At 40.2% G+C, this 17,883-nt stretch overlaps 2 protein-coding genes and 1 non-coding gene across 30 annotated transcripts in view; 2 read left to right on the plus strand and 1 right to left on the minus strand.

The window, feature by feature from the left end:
- The window catches only part of FAM185A (family with sequence similarity 185 member A), a 103,055-nt gene that overhangs the window by 79,700 nt on the left and 5,472 nt on the right, over positions 1-17,883 (plus strand). The window lies entirely within an intron of this gene.
- FBXL13 (F-box and leucine rich repeat protein 13) overlaps positions 1-17,883 on the minus strand; it is a 268,541-nt gene that overhangs the window by 17,683 nt on the left and 232,975 nt on the right. For 22 of the 26 annotated variants that reach the window (XR_010158650.1, XR_010158651.1, XM_063814976.1 and 19 more), the window contains one exon: positions 7,018-7,152. The exons of the other annotated variants lie outside the window; for them this stretch is intronic. Coding sequence is in view for 20 of the 22 variants with exons in the window: in XM_063814976.1 (XP_063671046.1) it covers positions 7,018-7,152 (135 nt within the window). In the remaining 2 variants the exon portion in view is untranslated. The remainder of the gene's footprint in view (positions 1-7,017; positions 7,153-17,883) is intronic. 26 annotated transcript variants of the gene reach the window in all.
- Positions 8,722-8,823, plus strand: LOC112209846 (U6 spliceosomal RNA). Its single transcript, XR_002944848.1, has one exon. It is a non-coding gene; the product is annotated as a U6 spliceosomal RNA (small nuclear RNA).

Here is a 17,883-nt window from a genome sequence, read left to right on the forward strand (position 1 = left end):
AACTTGGATTTCTTTCTTATGTTGGATCTTTTCCCACATTGTTTACTAGTAGTATTTTCTCTGATTTGAATTCCCCAGCTCTGGCACTATTTAATTGTGACCATAGGCAAGTTGCTTAAATTCTCTGAGCCTCAGTTTCCCCATTTGTAGAATGGTTACCCAAGATTGCCACAGAACTAAAGGAGAACATGTATGTGACCAGTGACTAGCATAAAGTAAGCACTCAATAAATGGTAGCTATAATTATGATTATTCATCTCCTTTGCCATTAATAGATGCGATTTTTTTTTTTTTAGTAGGACCTCCTTATACAAAAGAGAACTTGACTGTTGGCTTTCAGTTTGCTGAATTATACTTTTGTTTCTTCTCCCCTTTGCCCCCTCCCCACCAATTCCTGTTTTGATTGTGTGAGAAGTCAGGTAATTTTACTAGCACTTCTGGTGACGATCCCAAGAAAAAACCGCCTTGAAGATGGACAGCAAGAAAGGGGCTGAATAGTCCACAAAATGAACTTTTAGGTTAATAACAGTTGGTTTCATGAGATATTAACTAATGAAAATCTAATGCAGTAAGAAATAATGTGCTTTAAAGGTCAGGCCAAAAAGAGAGTCTAAGCTCTAGCTTTTTTTAAACCCTTGAACTGTGGGAGGGCTTTTAAATATAACAAACATATTTTGAATATAAGCTGAGCGTGGTGGCTCATGCCTATAATCCTAGCATTTTGGGAGGCTGAGGCAGGTGGATCACTTGAGCCCAGGAGTTTGAAATCAGCCTGGGCAACATGGTGAAACCCCATATCTACAAAAAATACAAAAATTAGCTGGGTATGCTAGTAGTCCAGCTACTCAGGAGGCTGAGGTGGGAGGATCACTTGAGCCTGGGAGGTTGAGGCTGCAGTGAGCTGTGACTGCACCACTATACTACAGCCTGGGAGACAGAGTGAGACCCTGTCTCATATATATATATGTATATATATCTCTAATATATTAATATATATCTAATAAATGTATCTTATATATAATATATCTAATATATAATATATATGATATATTTCCAAGAGAGGGAGAGGCTCTTAGGAAATTATCTTCTTGCATATTATGTTATATTATGCTATATTTGGCTATTTCCTAAGAGCTCTATCATATTATTTTCATTTATTTGTGAGAATGTAGCTGTGGTAGATTAAAAATGGCCACAAATGCTTTGCAGCTACTGTCAGCAAGAAGTAGAGTCTGTTTCCTCACCTCTTGAATCTAAACTAACCTTGTGACTTGCTTTGACCAAAGGAATGGAGCAGAAGTCATATTCTTCTGAGCCAGGCCTCAAGATGCCTTGCAGCTTCTACCTTTAGCCCTTAGCCTCTTGGAATGTGTTACTGCCCTTGAAGCAGCTCAGCTAGCTTGTTGGAGGATAAGACCGCATGAAGCAGGAGGAAGCTGTCCCAGCTGGGTCCCCTAGGCCAACCAGCTCTAAGGGGAGTCAAGAGATGACTGCAAAGAGATGGCTGCAGCTCCTTGGGCAACCCTGGAGCCAACCACTGTCAGAAGAACCACGCAGCCAAAACCAGCCCAAATTCCTGGCCCACAGGTTTGTGAGAAAATAAAATGGTAGTTGTCTTAAGCCACTGAGTTTGAGAGTGACTGGTTACACAGCAAAAGATCAGCCAATACTATGTGCCAGGAATCTCATCCTTTGTAATATATGGTAAAATATGACCCATTGATCTTTTTTTTTTTATACTTTAAGTTTTAGGGTACATGTGCACAATGTGCACGTTTGTTACATATGTATACATGTGCCATGTTGGTATGCTGCACCCATTAACTCATCATTTAACATTAGGTATATCTCGTAATGCTATCCCTCCCCCCTCCCGCCACCCCACAACAGGCCATGGTGTGTGATGTTCCTCTTCCTGTGTCCATGTGTTCTCATTGTTCAATTCCCACCTATGAGTGAGAACATGCGGTGTTTGGTTTTTTGTCCTTGCGATAGTTTGCTGAGAACAATGGTTTCCAGCTTCATCCATGGGGGATCCTTTCCCCATTTCTTGTTTTTGTCAGGTTTGTCAAAGATCAGATGGTTGTAGATATGCAGCATTATTTCTGACGGCTCTGTTCTGTTCCATTGGTCCATATCTCTGTTTTGGTACCAGTACCATGCTGTTTTGGTTACCATAGCCTTGTAGTATAGTTTGAAGTCAGGTAGCGTGATGCCTCCAGCTTTGTTCTTTTGGCTTAGGATCGACTTGGCGATGCGGGCTCTTTTTTGGTTCCATATGAACTTTAAAGTAGTTTTTTCCAATTCTGTGAAGAAAGTCATTGGTAGCTTGATGGGGATGGCATTGAATCTATAAATTACCTTGGGCAGTATGGCCATTTTCACAATATTGATTCTTCCTACCCATGAGCATGGAATGTTCTTCCATTTGTTTGTATCCTCTTTTATTTCATTGAGCAGTGGTTTGTAGTTCTCCTTGAAGAGGTCCTTCACATCCCTTGTAAGTTGGATTCCTCGGTATTTTATTCTCTTTGAAGCAATTGTGATCATTTCTTTTCCTTATGACCATTTCGAAACCTCTAATTGATTTTCCTTATGTTCATTTTAAAACCTCTAAGCTGAAAGAATTTCCAAACATGTTAGCCAGCTGCACTAAGAAAATAAAGGTTGAAAAGGGTAGGATTGTCATGGGGAATCCCAGAATTAGCAAATCTCTTACTCCTCTCCCTTTACATTATAAGTCTGTAGAATTGGGATAAAGTTACCTCACTAAATCCTATTTGCTCAATACTCCATGCCTTTCCACTCCTAATTTCCCCATCTGTAAAATGAGGGTAATTTAAAACAGACAAAAAATAGTGTTTACTCTCATCTCCCAGTGTTTCAGTGGTCTGGAGACATTTCTCCAAATAATGAACTTTTTGGGTAAAATGTTTTACCATATTAGTATAAGAGAAATTCTGTGCATGCCCTGGGGATTTCGCCCAGCTCACAAGTTTGTGTAGCTTTAGCTGAGCCTGGGGCCTTAGGGGAGAGCAGCCAGGCTTTGTGACCTGGCTCAATCACCTTCTCAGATGTATTTCACCTGCAGGACAGTTCAAGTAGCCTTGGGCACACCCAGTTCTCTCCCTTTTGTAGATTGTCATTCTCAAGAATAACTATAGAATGTGCTGGGGATGTAACATCCTGAGACTGAGGATAGGGGGTACTGACTGGAACAGCCAGGCTCTGTTCCAGTTCCCCCTAGAAACAGGACATCTTTCCGTGCTTCAGCCCAGTGGGTCAAGTGAACCCAAGGTTATAAAACCCAAGATGGTCCACCTTCCAGAGTCCCTTAGCTGCGGTGCAAGTGGAACATTTACAGTTGAGATTTCATCCACCTTGAGCAGCTTTCCTGAGCCTTGGGAAACAGGCCCTCCAGGAATCCTCGGCTTCTGTTGTCACTTGCTGCCTATCTGTAAGTAGTCTGCTTCATGAAGCTTTTTGCATATGAATGTGTCCTGTCTCACCAGACTCAGATAAGTTGGTAATCAGTGCACAGTGGACCTGCTTCACATCACCTACACTTGTAGGACAGAAATGCAGTTCTAAAGCACTGGCCTGCTTTCGCTTACCTTATCCCTCTCAGAGGTGCATTGCAGAGACATTTTGTCATTGTTCAGGGCTTTGCTTTAATTTTTCTCATTTCCCACCCCCTTTTCTTTCTAATCATTACTAACTCCCACTTCACGTCAGTCATGAGGGTCAAAAGTGACAGTGATAACCACAGGGCCTAGTGCACTGCTGAGTGCTTTGAACTGGCCCCAGAGCAACCAGCTTTTCCTCTGATTTGTAGCTATATTTGTTTTCCTTGGCATTTTAGTGTCGAGTAGGATGAGGTCACAGTACTACTAACTGACCTTCGAGGTGAGGTGGTTGCAAGGAAAAGCTGGCCTTTCTGGGGATAGATAAGGTGACCATTCAAAATTCACCTGTGGACTTTTGGGAAACCTGGCACAGAATGATGAGCCAGACACCAATGTGTTTTACGGCTCATCAAAATCAACGTAAGTGGAATATGTTAGGTTGGACCACAGCCTTATGAATTCAGGGTGAGTTGAGGAGTATTCAGATTGGTCCAGATGATGGTCCCCACATCTTCTCAGTCAGGATACTCATCTGACCCACAGTCTGACCAGAACAATTCAGATGGTAAAGCTAAAGCTTTCTACTCCTTTGTATCAGCGTTCTAAAATAATTGACTCTTCCTTCTTCCTCTTTCTCCCTCTAAACCTTTGATACAGAGTGATGCATTTCATGCATATTTGTTTAACATCCCCCTTAGCTTCTGGGCTGCAAGACAATAGCCATGCACAGTTTACAGAAGGAATTCCCTCAGCCTTCATAACAAAAAACAAAAAACCAAAGCAAACAGACAAACAAACAAAATCCTCTGCCCTATTTTCTGTTTGCACTGGAGCCTTTTCATTTCTCATTCTCCTACTTTCTGCTTTAGAGCCACTAAGAAACCCAGTCTCCATCTGTATCTGCTTTATAGCCAGGGCAGTTCTCACTTCTCATTAAGCCATGTGTTGCCCATATGTCTGTGTGCTATGAACGCAAGAATCCCTGTGAACTATCACTGTTTAAGTTGCAGAGAGTCAGTTGGTCAGCGCTGCTAGTGTTCTGGGTCCCTTGACCCAGCTCACTAATAGAACCAGATGATGCTGACCAGAAAGACATCTGGTTCCCCTAGTTCTAAACAAGTATATTATTAAACAAAAATAATTTTGCTGTGAACTTTTTGGCTTAGTTTTGTCACGGTTTACCACATCTTTTTCCCTGCTGCCTCCTCCTTTTTATTGCAGCACAATTAGCTAACCATACAAACCAAACAACATAGAAGCTGAACTTCTAGATTAAATAAAGCGTAGGGCATCTTGAGAGTTGGTGTGATGCTGTAGTAAACAAAAGCCTTCAGTGTGTACAATAGAAGAGAACACGATTGTTAATAACCTTGTAATTTCTGAGGATTTTCAAAAAAATTTCTTAGTTTTCTTCCTTCTTCATATTTTGCTAACTCCAAGTTTTTCCTGTTAATTTGTGTTGATCAATATCTTCCACTTTAGAGACTTTCCTCTTATGTCTGGTAATCCTTTTGTTCATGATTAAGAGTGGAGGACTAAAAACTAATCGGAAGGTCTGAGTACACGCATCTCTATTGTAAGCTTCAATGAAGGATGATCTACGTGTGTTATTTGTCGGGAACCACCCCTGTCAGTCATTTTAGGTCTTTCATCTTGGGCTAGTCAGGGTTCCCAGAGAAGAGGCTACCAATCTCCCACCTGGAGAAAAAGATCTGGCAGCCAAGTTCTTGATGCTCAGTTGGAAAAAGTGCTTGAATATCTCTGCACTCAGCATTGAGTCACTTAGTTAGCCTAGCAACCCTCTGTTTTAGTATCTCTAGAGTAGTGGGTAATTCAAGAACAATTCTGGCCCTCACCTCCACCAGAGAACATGTGGTAAGGTCTGGAGGGATGGGATCTTATGTGCTACTGACATATAGTGAGTAGAGGGCAGGCATGCTGTTAAACATCTACAGTGCCCGGGACACACACACACACACACACACCCCACTACAGAGAGTTATCTTGTCCAAAATATCAATAGTGTCAGGGATGAAGAACCAGAATTTAGGAAATAAATCTCCAGGCTTCTGTTTGGGGTGGGGAGAGACAGTTGCCCAGATTTATGGAGTAGGGGCTGGAATCTAGAGATCTATCTACTTCTTAAGAATCTCTAACTCAGTCTCCCTTATTTTCATCCCCACTCTTAACCCAGTTCCAAAGGTACACGGTGCTCCCAAGCTTGAAGATTGTGGTGTAAATCAGATTTTTTTTCCAGTTTTCTCTACTGTTGGCTTAGGATTCAAAGCAGTCTCTGGTCTGCTAAATTAGTCCATCTATTTTCAAGCTTCCAAATTTTTGTTGCTCTTATCTCCTCTCCTGTTTTCCTTATCCATATGGGCCCGCACTCTTCATCTCTAGTTTTGGTAGGGTTTCAAGAGGAACAAAATTATATGTGTATATTCAGTCTACTATTATTAATCCAGAACCTGAGATCTCTAGTTCTTTACATGGAGATATGTCCATAGTATATTAAAAAGTAGGTTACAATGGATTTTGGAAAGTATAATTCTATTATTTTAAAAAACAAGGCAAAACACAAACTTTCTGTAACTATTTCTAATCTTTTTGTGCATAGAAAAAAATCTAGAAGAATAAAATACCAGCGATGGTTATGTCCAGGTGGTGACAGGACAATGGATATTTACTTTCTCCCTTAAGCTTTTATATGTAGTCCAAATTTTTCATAATGAGTACTTACTTCATTTATATACAGAGGTCCCAGAAAAATTATAAAACACTTGAAAATAACACAAAAGATGATGGTATGTCCTTGGAGTGTCAAACTGGAACACTGTTTAACAGGCCTACCTGGAGAATTCTATAGGAAATCATGCCTTTGTTTGACATACCATTTACTGTCCACTAAGGCCCTAGCTCAATGAAGTTATACGTTGTTATATTTTTGTCCAGGAAAGATGCAAATTATTTGTATCTGGTATAAACTGTAACCCCAAGGTTATGGATTTAATAACTTGTAAAACACTTTTAGATCTAACCTAACACTCTTAATGCAACATTCTTTCATCAGTTCCTACAAATACTAAGTTCATTCAAATGCTCTACGCACTGGCTTTGTCATTTTGTTGGTTCTCTCATTAGTGAATTAAAGAAATCTTTGACACATCTTTATATTTGTATGAGAATTATGTTTTTAACTTTTGGAAAATTCTACTTTGACACCAGTGGAATCATAAGCTATTTCCAATTTGAGGATAGAAGAAAAAAATCCAATGAATACCTCAACCATGGCAAAGAGAACATATTCTGAGTCCAGCCCTGATCGCTGTCCTGCCTTGTCCCTTGGCAGTGCTTAAATTGGATGTGTTTGAGCCCTGACTCCTGCACATACCTTTGGACAGCCAGCAATGCTGAGAGATGTGAGGTTAATGCAGTAAATGGCCAGTGCTTTGATAATCATATCTGACAGCTGGGAGCAATAAGAGACATCCAAATGTTCCAAGATCAGTGAGCTTTTGCAGAATGCCTGCAAAAAATTCCAAGGTCAAATTTTTTCTTTTCTTTAGTCATCTAGAACTGTCTTACTTATAGCAGCTTATTAAATGCACGTTTCAGTCCCTGAAATACAGATGTTAGATCTTGATGCCCCCAAAAAATAATTTTAAAAACCCATGTTACATCCAACATCTGTTTATAGCAAAAGATATTCACAAAGCAGCTTAACAGCTTAGTGACATTCAAATGCCTGCTAACAAAATTTGGTTTTCTTGAAGTTAGGTCTAATGAAATTTGACTCATATGGTCAGTAATGAGTAGAAGAAAAGAAATCTGAGGGTAAGATTATATGGCAGACACTCCAAGATTGACAGTGGAATGTAATGGAAAGAACAGATTCTTTGGAATCAGACAGACCCGAGTTTTGCTTTCGTTTCCACAATTTATTACCTCTTAAATCTTAGCAAGTTACTATCTTTCTGAGCCTCAGTTTCCTTTTTTTTTTTTTTTTTGAGAGTCTTCCTCTGTTGCCCAGGCTGGAGTGCAATGGTGCAATCTGAGCTCACTGCAACCTCTGTCTGCCAGGTTCAAGTGGTGTTGTGCCTCTTGTGCCTATTGGGACTACAGGCGTGCACCACCACGCCCAGCTAATTTTTTTTTTTTTTTTTTTTTAGTAGAGATGGGGTTTCTCTAGGTTGCCCAGGCTGGTCTTGAACTCCTGACCTCAAGTGATCCACCCTCCTCGGCCTCCCAAAGTGCTGGGATTATAGGCATGAGCCACTGTGCCCAGCTCCTCTTTTTTAACTTAGGGAAAATAATATCTACTCTCTAGCATTGTTTTGAAATGCTGAAATGTTCACCTGAAATATCTAGGACTAGAAAAAGGCCTGGAAATCATTCCCTTTATATCTATACTTCTTAATTTTCATTCCTACTTTTCAGTTAAAAAATAACTCAGTGATAAGAATCCATGAGGAAATAACACTTAAAAGTTTACAACTCAGCAGTTATACAAAAACAAAACAATCCACAAAAGTAAACCTAACCGTAATTGTAAAAATATATTTAAAAAGCAATAGGAGTAGAAATTGGAAACCATGATGAAGAAAAGAAAGAAAGAAAGAAAGAAAAGAGAAGACAAGAGAAGAGAAGAGAAAAGAAAAAGAAAAGGAGGAAATTTCCTCCCCCAAAATGTGAGAATTATTATAATTATCTACATGTGCTCAATCACTCTAAGAATTCTGCCTCATTATGAAGCAGTTCCTCTTAGAATACAAAGTTAGAGACCTCAGTAAATGGTAGTTTACCATTAATTTTAGTTGTAAGTACTAGATTTTAGTAACCCTAATGGGTTACTAAAGATACTTCTTATTTATATATAAATTATATATATATTATATATGTGATTTTATATATATTATATATATGTGTGATTATATATATTATATATATGTGATTATATATATATATGTGATGTGGCTCTTAGCACAAAACAGATTCTCTAGCTATCTCTAAGATTTTATATACTGTGTTAGTTGAGAGGCAGTATGCACACTGGCTGGTGTTTGGCACATAGTAAGCACCCCATAAAAGTTAACTAGTGCTTACTTCAGCAGCACAGATACTAAAATTGGAAAAATACAGAGATTAGCCTGGCCCCTGAACAAGGATGACACAGATTTGTGAAACATTCAATTTTTTTTTCAGTTAGGAGGAGAAAGTTCAAGAGATCTATTGTATATGATGACTATAGTTAGTAACAATGTATTGTATACTTGAAATTTGCTAATGGATTTTAAATGTTCTCACCATAAAAAGTATCATAAGTATGTAAGGTGATGAATGTTAATTAGCTTGATTTAACCATTCCACAATGTGTGTGTGTGTGTGTGTGTGTGTGTGTCAAAACAGCATGTTGTACTTCATAAATATATACAATTTTTATTTGTCAGTTAAAAATTTTAAGCCATTAAAAAGAATAAATGTTAACTACTATCAGGATTTGCACATGACACCAATAATAATAAAGATGCACAAATGTATTGTACTTTGAGAAAAACTGAAAGATATTGGTTATTTAACCCTAAGTCATCATCTTTTCCTGACCACAACAGCTAACAGTGATTCATTCTTTGATCTCATGCAGAACTTGTCTTTTTCAACTGATTCAGCACTTAGGGTATTTGACTCATTCCTGTATTGCATGAAAATCTGTCTTGTCTGGCAACTACGTGATGGCAAAAATTAGAAGGGGCAGCTTGTCAGGAGATAGCTTGGGACCTGTCACTGGAGATAATCAAGCATAGTGGGGCACACCCAAGGAGGTACAGAAAGGAATCTACCTTTGAATTATTGGAATCAGTGGCCTGGAATCTCAGTTTGGAGATTCAATAAGAATGCAATAAGCCCCTTGTACTGCCTGGAAATCTGCTAGCTTTCATATCCCTTTCCCAAACATCATATTAGAACACAGTAAGCGCTCAGTAAATACTAGTTGGTTCACTGATCCTTTATGTCTTCAAGAAAATTAAGAAGTCTCTTTTAATAATACAAGAATTTTTATGTTGCAAGAAGTAAGGTGACATTGTTTTTCCCTTGTTAGAGACATTAACATTGTTAGAGAGAATGGACAGAGTTAGAGGAACCAGAGAAAAATCAAAGCAAGAAAGAATATTTAAACTATAAGAATAATTTATTGAAAGATGAAACAAGCTTTAAAGGGAGATTCAAGGCTCTTCGTGTCTGAAAACCCTCTTCAGTAGCATCTGCCAATGTCTTGGACTGCTCGAATCAATTCTGCCTTATGCCTTTTTAAAAGCTCTAATATTCTTTAAAGACAAATGTTCTCAGAGGTTTTAAATTTAAAACTAACTTAAAAATGATTACAAGGTCTATGATACATTCATGGTACCATTCTCATCCATGGAAAATCTGAGGCACAAAAATTGGTCTAAGGCTTTATGCTAAATCAGTGGCAGATTGGCGAACTAAAGTCAGAACTTTTCCTCTCTTAGAATTTGTGTTTTCCTTTAAACACATATAAGTCATATTAAGTACTTAAATCTGCAAGCATGTTTCAACATAATCACTCATGAAATTCCATTTCCCCCCTACAGATAAGATTACAATATACACTTCTGGCTCCAATGCTGCAGAATCATACTTCTATCAATGCTGCTGATTTTCTTTTCTTGGAAAATGCAACACTACATTTCTTCCAAGTCAAAATCTTTTACAGTAAAGACAGAGATAAAAATGCAAACATTATCAAGTTTGGCTCCTTTCCCATGTATCAGCCAATTTTGCTGTGTGTTAGCAATCTGGAAGAAAACTTCCATATCTCTTAGCGAGTTAGATCATTCCTTCTTGTGTCTTCTGAGCTGAGTCACAGCGTAGGGGCTTAATGACTACATTCCTAAATAGGGTACGTAGAGGAGACTGAATTTCACTCACATTTATTGACTGTCACAATAATGTGCTTCTGCCAAAATCCTGAATTAAACCACTTTGACAGGTGGCAGCTTCTAGCCTTAGAAAAGCTCACTTCGTGTTGCATACTCATAACACCATCTCTTGACTATTTGCCTCATTAGGTCCCAATTAATTCTACTGCAAAGTTGGGGAGCTTTTCCCTGTTGGTAATTCTGGAAAAAATGTGCTGTCAAGAACCATTTTCTATAATGAAGACATTTTTGGCTGCCCCAAAGGCTAAAATGCAACTTCCACAATTTTAAGATATCAACTAAATACAAAAACTTCAGTTTCTTGGGCATATCCCAAGATACCTACTTCGCATATCCCATGAGATGGAGAGCTACACTCCACCAACAATGGTGTTCCCACTGGGCATCAGAGCAAGTGGGACTGGTCATGGCCTGGCACCACAACTAAACTCTGCAGAGCCTGAAGCTGCCCCTCCTGGAGATGCCACTCTTGCATTCCCACCTTCCCTGCCAGGGAAACCAGGCTGAGCAAGGCTTAGCAAAGGCCCAGCCTCAGAGAAGCTCCCTGTTTTAAAACATGGAGAGAACTCTGAAAGGGAAAGGGGGATAAGGCCAAGGACCAAAACAAATATTTCCAAAGACACTTTCATGATGAAATTTGTTATAAAATTAGATGGTGATTTGAGGGATAAACTTTGGCTTCAAACCAGCTCAAATGTGGTTTATTCTACAGTCTTCCCCAATTCTTCTCTGTGGAAGAGATGCGCTTTCAAATTCTTATAAGCTTTTCTTTCTTTTTGACAGGGTCCTGCTCTGTTGCCCAGGCTGGAGCATAGCAGCATGATCATAGCTCACTGTAGCCTCAAATTCCTGGGCTTGAATGATCCTTCTACCTCAGCCTTCCACATATGTGCATGCTACCATGCCTGGCTCATTTTTTAATTTTTATAGAGACAGGGTCTCACTATGTTGCCCAGGCTGATCTCGAACTCCTGGCATCAAGTGATCCTTCCTCCTTGGCTTCCCAAAACATTGGGATTATAGGCATGAGCCACTATGCCCAGGCAACTTCCTCACTTTCTACTTGTATTATAGTTATTCATATAAGTGTCTTATCTTCTGCATTGACTGTAACTTCTTGAGGGTAGAATCCATGTCTAATTTATCTTTGCTAACATCTGGCATACAGAATTAGTTCAAGATGAGAGAGTATCCAAAATGAATGAAGAATGCTTCTCAGCACAGGAGTGAGGAGAATGAGCTTCCATATATGGCCCTCAGAATAGTAAGCCCAGTCCTTCTCACTCGGTTCAGTAACTGCCACAGGCAGCATACAGGGTTGGTTAAGAGCACAGTCTGGGGGCCCACTGGCTTGAGTTCAAATCCTTCCATGAGATGTTTTGTGTCTCTGGATAAGTTACTCAACCTCTCTTACCCCTCAATATTCTCATCAGTGGTGTGGGAATTACACAGGAGTAGCTTAATATGAGGAGTAGCACCTACTTCATAGAGTTGTTGGGGAGATTAAATGAGTTAATATGAATAAAGCAGTTAAACAGTACCTTGCACATAGTTAGCAGTCAGTAGATAGTAGCTAGTATTATTATTTGTATGCACTGCTTCTCTGTGGCTCTGATTGCCAAACTTTTTAAATCATGAACACCATAGTAAAAAAAAAATTTTTTTTTTTGAGACAGAGTGTCACTCTGTCACCCAGGCTGGAGTGCAGTGGTGTAGGGAAAAGAGAGATCAGACTGTTACTGTGTCTATGTAGAAAGGGAAGACATAAGAAACTTCATTTTGACCTGTACCCTGAACAATTGCTTTGCCCTGAGATGCTATTAATCTGTAACTTTAGCCCCAACCTTGAGCTCACAGAAACATGTGTTGTATGGGATCAAGGTTTAAGGGATCTAGGGTTGTGCAGGATGTGCCTTGTTAACAAAATGTTTACAGGCAGTATGCTGGGTAAAAGTCATCGCCATTCTGCAGTCTCGATAAACCAGGGGCACAATGCACTGCAGAAAGCCATAGGGACCTCTGCCCTGGAAAGCTGGGTATTGTCCAAGGTTTCTCCCCATGTGATAGTCTGAAATATGGCCTCGTGGGATGGCAAAGACCTCGTGGGATGGTCCCCCAGCCCGACACCCGTGAAGGGTCTGTGCTGAGGAGGATAGTAAAAGAGGAAGGCCTCTTGCAGTTGAGATAAGAGGAAGGCCTCTGTCTCCTGCCTGCCCCTGGAAACGGCATGTCTTGGTGTAAAACCTGATTGTATATTTGTTCAATTCTGAGATAGGAGAAAAACCGCCCTATGGCGGGAGACGAGACATGCTGGCAGCAATGCTGCTTTGTTATTCTTTACTCCACTGAGATGTATGGGTGGAGAGAAGCAAAAATCTGGCTTACGTGCACATCCAGGCATAGTACCTACCCTTGAACTTAATTGTGACACAGATTCCTTTGCTCACATTTTCTTGCTGACCTTCTCCCCACTATCACCCTGCTCTCCTACCGCATTCCTCTTGCTGAGATAGTGAAAATGGTAATCAATAAATAATGAGGGAACTCAGAGACTGGTGCTGGTGCAGGTCCTCCATATGCTGAGTGCCGGTCCCCTGGACCCACTGTTCTTTCTCTATACTTTGTCTCTGTGTCTTATTTCTTTTCTCAGTCTCTCGTCCCACCTGACGAGAAATACCCACAGGTGTGGAGGGGCTGGCCCCCTTCACAGTGGCATGATCTTAGCTCATTGCAACCTCCACCTCCTGGGTTCAAGAGATTCTCGTGCCTCAGCCTCTAGCTGGGATTACAGGTGTCTGCCACCACGCCCAGCTAATTTTTGTACTTTTAAGTAGAGACGGGGTTTCACCATGTTGGCAGCTGGTCTTGAACTCCTGACCTCAGGGATCCGCCTGCCTCAGCCTCCCAAAGTGCTGGGATTACACATGTGAGCCACTGTGCCTGGCATAGTAAAAATATTTTGAGCATACACTTTCAGTAAATGTATATTAATGTACTTTGTAAATTATATAGGCATAAACTATTCAAATATATTTTATATATTTAAACATATAAAATAGAATGTATGAGATAAAAAATAAATCTGACATTTCTAGAACTTTTAATATTTTCTTGTCACACCAAAAAAATTGTGTTGTTCATTTGCTGGAGTACATGCTTTCTCTAGAGACACCTACCCAACAGCACACCTTTGGTTGCCAGTAAATCTTGATGGCTTACTGGCTGCACAGATCGCGAGCATTTTGTAAAAACAAAGGAATTATCTTTAACATATAAAATTTGACAGATGCATAAAAAGAAGGCAAATTGGAAGAAATTAAAGAACAGAAAGGGTAAGCAGTGAAAGAGAATGTATATTGGGAAAACCAAAAGGAAAGATGACCAGGAAAAGACCAAAACAAAATATCTTTGAATTGTACTTGGTAACTAGAATTTATTGAGAAAAATTTTAGAACAGCTTCAGGTTTTAGATTTTCTCTCCAAAATAAAAATGAACCAGGATTGAATTACCCAAAGGGCAATCAGATATTTTTCTTGTTGCCTGTGGCATAACCCACACTTTTTACATTTCTCTAAGTTTATTTCAAAAAGTGGTGCCTAGTGGCCCAATTACCTGGCACTAGTCCAGGGTCCTCTGTGGGGCAAGAAAGGCGGGGGAATTCCTTAAGCTAAAATAATCAGCCAGAAAGAGTTGATGGGTGTCTATTTGCACAGCCAGCCACCTCACTTTTTGTTCTTAGTCTTTCCCAAGAAAATGACAACTCATAATGTTTACTGTAAGGACAGTCACACCATCCTATGACCTCTTCCATTTAAGGATCTCTAAGAAATAACGAGTTCATGAACTATCATCAGTACTGCTTTCACCTCCCATTTGCGGACATAATAGAATAAGAGGTGATCTAATCAAGGGAGGCTACCAGTCTAGTGGAAAAAAAAGAGAGCCTGGAATCTGAAATTGTATCTATGTGACCAGGAACAAGTCATGTTACCTCAAGTTTCTTCATATATAAGAGGAGAAAGAAAATAACTGTCTACCTATCTCATAGGCCTATTAGAAGATTAAAAGAAAATGAGTATTCCAAAAGCACTTGGAAGACATGGACCCTGGCTTTTGTCTGTGAACCAGAGAGATCCTGGAACGATCCTATCTGTGATGTATGTGATGAGGGCTTTAGGATGAGGAAATATAATGAACAAAATTTAACTGGAATTGACAGGGAGGGTTATTACAAATTATAACATGAAGAAATCATAGCTCCTGTGAGACATGCCACAGGCCCTTGGTTTATGTCAGGCAAGGCACAATGAGCAAAGCCTAGGTGTGTCACATAGAAGAGGGATCAAAAACATATCAAAAACCTAAACATAGGTTTAAAAAACAAAAGAAGCAAACATTCTGATGTTTATTTTCCCTTTTTTTAAATTTTTGCCTTCAGACAATCTGACAGTTTTTTTTTTTTAACTTTTGGCAAGTTTCATCTTACAAAGGATAAACTAATGTTCCAGGGGCAGCTTAAAGAGTGGGAGAGGGCTCCTACGGATTATCTTCCTTTTAACACATTCTCTTTTAGTTCTGTTCTGTGGATGCTCAACATGAAAAGAACAGATGTGCACATTCATTTAGCAAGTTCAGCAGTGCTTCAGTTGTCTGAGAGTGGTTCTTCCCCAATGGGAGTGGGCAAGAAGCCAGGACTGGTGTGGGGTGTTCTCAGCTTCAGCTGTTTTTCGGCCAAGAAAACATAGTATCCATGACTCCAGTATCCCTTGGAACCTTACAGACAATGGGAAACTGACAAACTGTCAAATCCCACATCCTTTGAAGTCTAGCAAATTTCTAATTCTTTTGAACTGCCTCCACAATTAGAAACACACTAGTGTCAGGAGCCACAGAGAATACTGTTTATTTCTTTTGCTCACAGGCTTTGAAGAAAGAATAATGCCTGGGTATCTTGGCAAGAGTTTATCTGTGACTCCCAGTTGATTCCAGGTGTCTTGGGTCTCCAGGGGTATGTTGTTCTATTATAAAGTTTAGGAAACTATCCTTGGCATGGATAGCCAAGCAGCACAGATTTCCATAGTAAAACTCTTAATTATTCCAGGTTTTGTAGGGGGTTGCTTTCTCCACAAGCTACCAGATATCCCCACTACCCTTCATTCTACCAGAGGAATTCCTTAGTTTCCTCTCCCAATACCCTGTAAAACACTTCTAAACCAGAGACCCTCTGGAATCTCCATCATAGACAGTTTAGTCAATTATTTCCTAATCATAACCTGGAGTATTGGATGAGAAGAGAGACTTTGCCAAGCAATATGGTCAAGAGACAAAAGATCTAAATGTCCGGACGTTCCACCTCCCCATACAAGAGATTTCAGAGCTTCTGCTGCAACAAAGGCCAATGATTAAAGTCATTTTGGAAAGGAGTCCTCCGTTGCTTCTGTTGCGAACCATAAACACAACTTGTAACCCTAGAGAAGAGGTGGAGTTACTGAAATCTCATGCTTTGATAATTACTGAATGACTTAATCTTGGAAAACAAATAGAAATCAATGTTGAGTTCTTTAAAAAAAAATGTTGCTACATGGAGCCAACACGTCTAATCCATCTTTGGCATTACAAGTCAGTATGTGTCAAAGGCTACCAAAATCAACTTTGGTTGAGCACCAGGGGGTGGAGTCTATCAACTGATGAGAATGATTGATGAGAATCTTGCACAAACAACATTTATAACTAGTTAGAAAGTTTAGTGATTCAAACTAAGTATTTAAGATCAGAAGAGAGTCACTGGAGAATAATCCAGTTCTTGCTGTTAGAGCACATGAACTCAACCCTTCTTACACTCCAGAGAGGAATGTGTAGAACAGGCTGGTCATAGGCCATTGTCGGGGAGGAAGATTTTGACTGGACTGTTGCTGAATGAGGTAGGTACTCCTGGGCCTTTCTGACCTGAGTATCCTTGCAGATGTTCCTTACAAATTCTAGGGGTTTCAGTTCCATAGCACAGATAGTCCAGAGTACAAGACTCAGAACTCTGAACCCTCAGTTTCTACTTAGACTATGCCTGGAGCCACTCAACTTACTGAACATTCCTGGGTCAGACCAAAAGTCAAATGAACAGCAATGACTGTTGCTCTGTTGTTCTCCCAACTATGAAGTAGCTTATGATTGTGCCACATGGCTGCCGCCCTTCCCAGTCCCTTATGCCGAATCCCTCCTCCTCTACCTCCTTTTCTATTTGTAAATCAAGATAAATGTTACCAAAGGGCAAATTTTTAAAATCGAAAGTTTATAATCTAAGAGAATGTATCATAAAAGGTTATGAAGATTAAGGGAGAGAAGGAGTATGTTATTTCAAGTGGTAGGCCGGGCATGGTGGCTCACACCTGTAATCCGAGCACTTTGGGAGGCTGAGACAGGCGGATCACCTGAGGTCAGGAGTTCAAGACCAGTCTGACCAACATGCTGAATCCCCGTCTCTACTAAAAATACAAAATTACCTGGGCGTGGTGGCGCATGCCTGTAATCCCAGTTACTTGGGAAGCTGAAGCAGGAGAATCACTTGAACCCAGGAGGCAGAGGTTGCAGTGAGCCAACATCGCACCACTCCAGACTGGGTAAAAAGAGCAAAACTCCATCTCAAAAACAAAAACAAAAACAAAAAACAAAAAAACCTGCCACAGCTTTTAAAGAAAGGCTGGGTACGGTGGCTCACGTCTGTAATCCTAGCACTTCAGGAGGCCAAGGCGAGTGGATCACTTGAGGTCAGGAGTTTGAGACCAGCCTGGCCAACGTGGCGAAACCCCGTCTCTACGAAAAATACAAAAAATTAGCCAGACATGGTCGTGGGCACCTGTAATCCCAGCTACTCCAGAGGTTGAGACAGGAGAATCGCTTGAACCCAGGCGGCGGAGGTTGCAATGAGCCAAGATCGCGCCACTGCACTCCAGCCTGGACGACAAAGCGAGACTCCGTCTTAATAAAAAAAATAATAATAAAAATTTAAAAATCCAATGTGAAGCAGCTAGAGCAAGATTGAGGGTCTCAAAAAAGACGGGGCCTGAAGAGGACAATGAGAGAAGTGGAGGTTCTAATATCTCTACTGCCGTTTATACTCCATAAGCCGAAGTCAGATACCTAAGTGATCATCAGACAACAGGGCGCTGACCTAGGTTACACCCTTAAAATTCATCAGTGGTGCCATCTGCAAGATATTAGTAAACCAGCTTGTGAAGAATATAAGCCACAAACCAGGCAGAAAAGACAAGAGAGCAGATGAGGCTGAACCACTACCACAGAC

Source organism: Pan troglodytes, chromosome 6 (genome assembly GCF_028858775.2).
Source record: "Pan troglodytes isolate AG18354 chromosome 6, NHGRI_mPanTro3-v2.0_pri, whole genome shotgun sequence".
In the NCBI taxonomy this organism is placed as follows: domain Eukaryota; kingdom Metazoa; phylum Chordata; class Mammalia; order Primates; family Hominidae; genus Pan; species Pan troglodytes.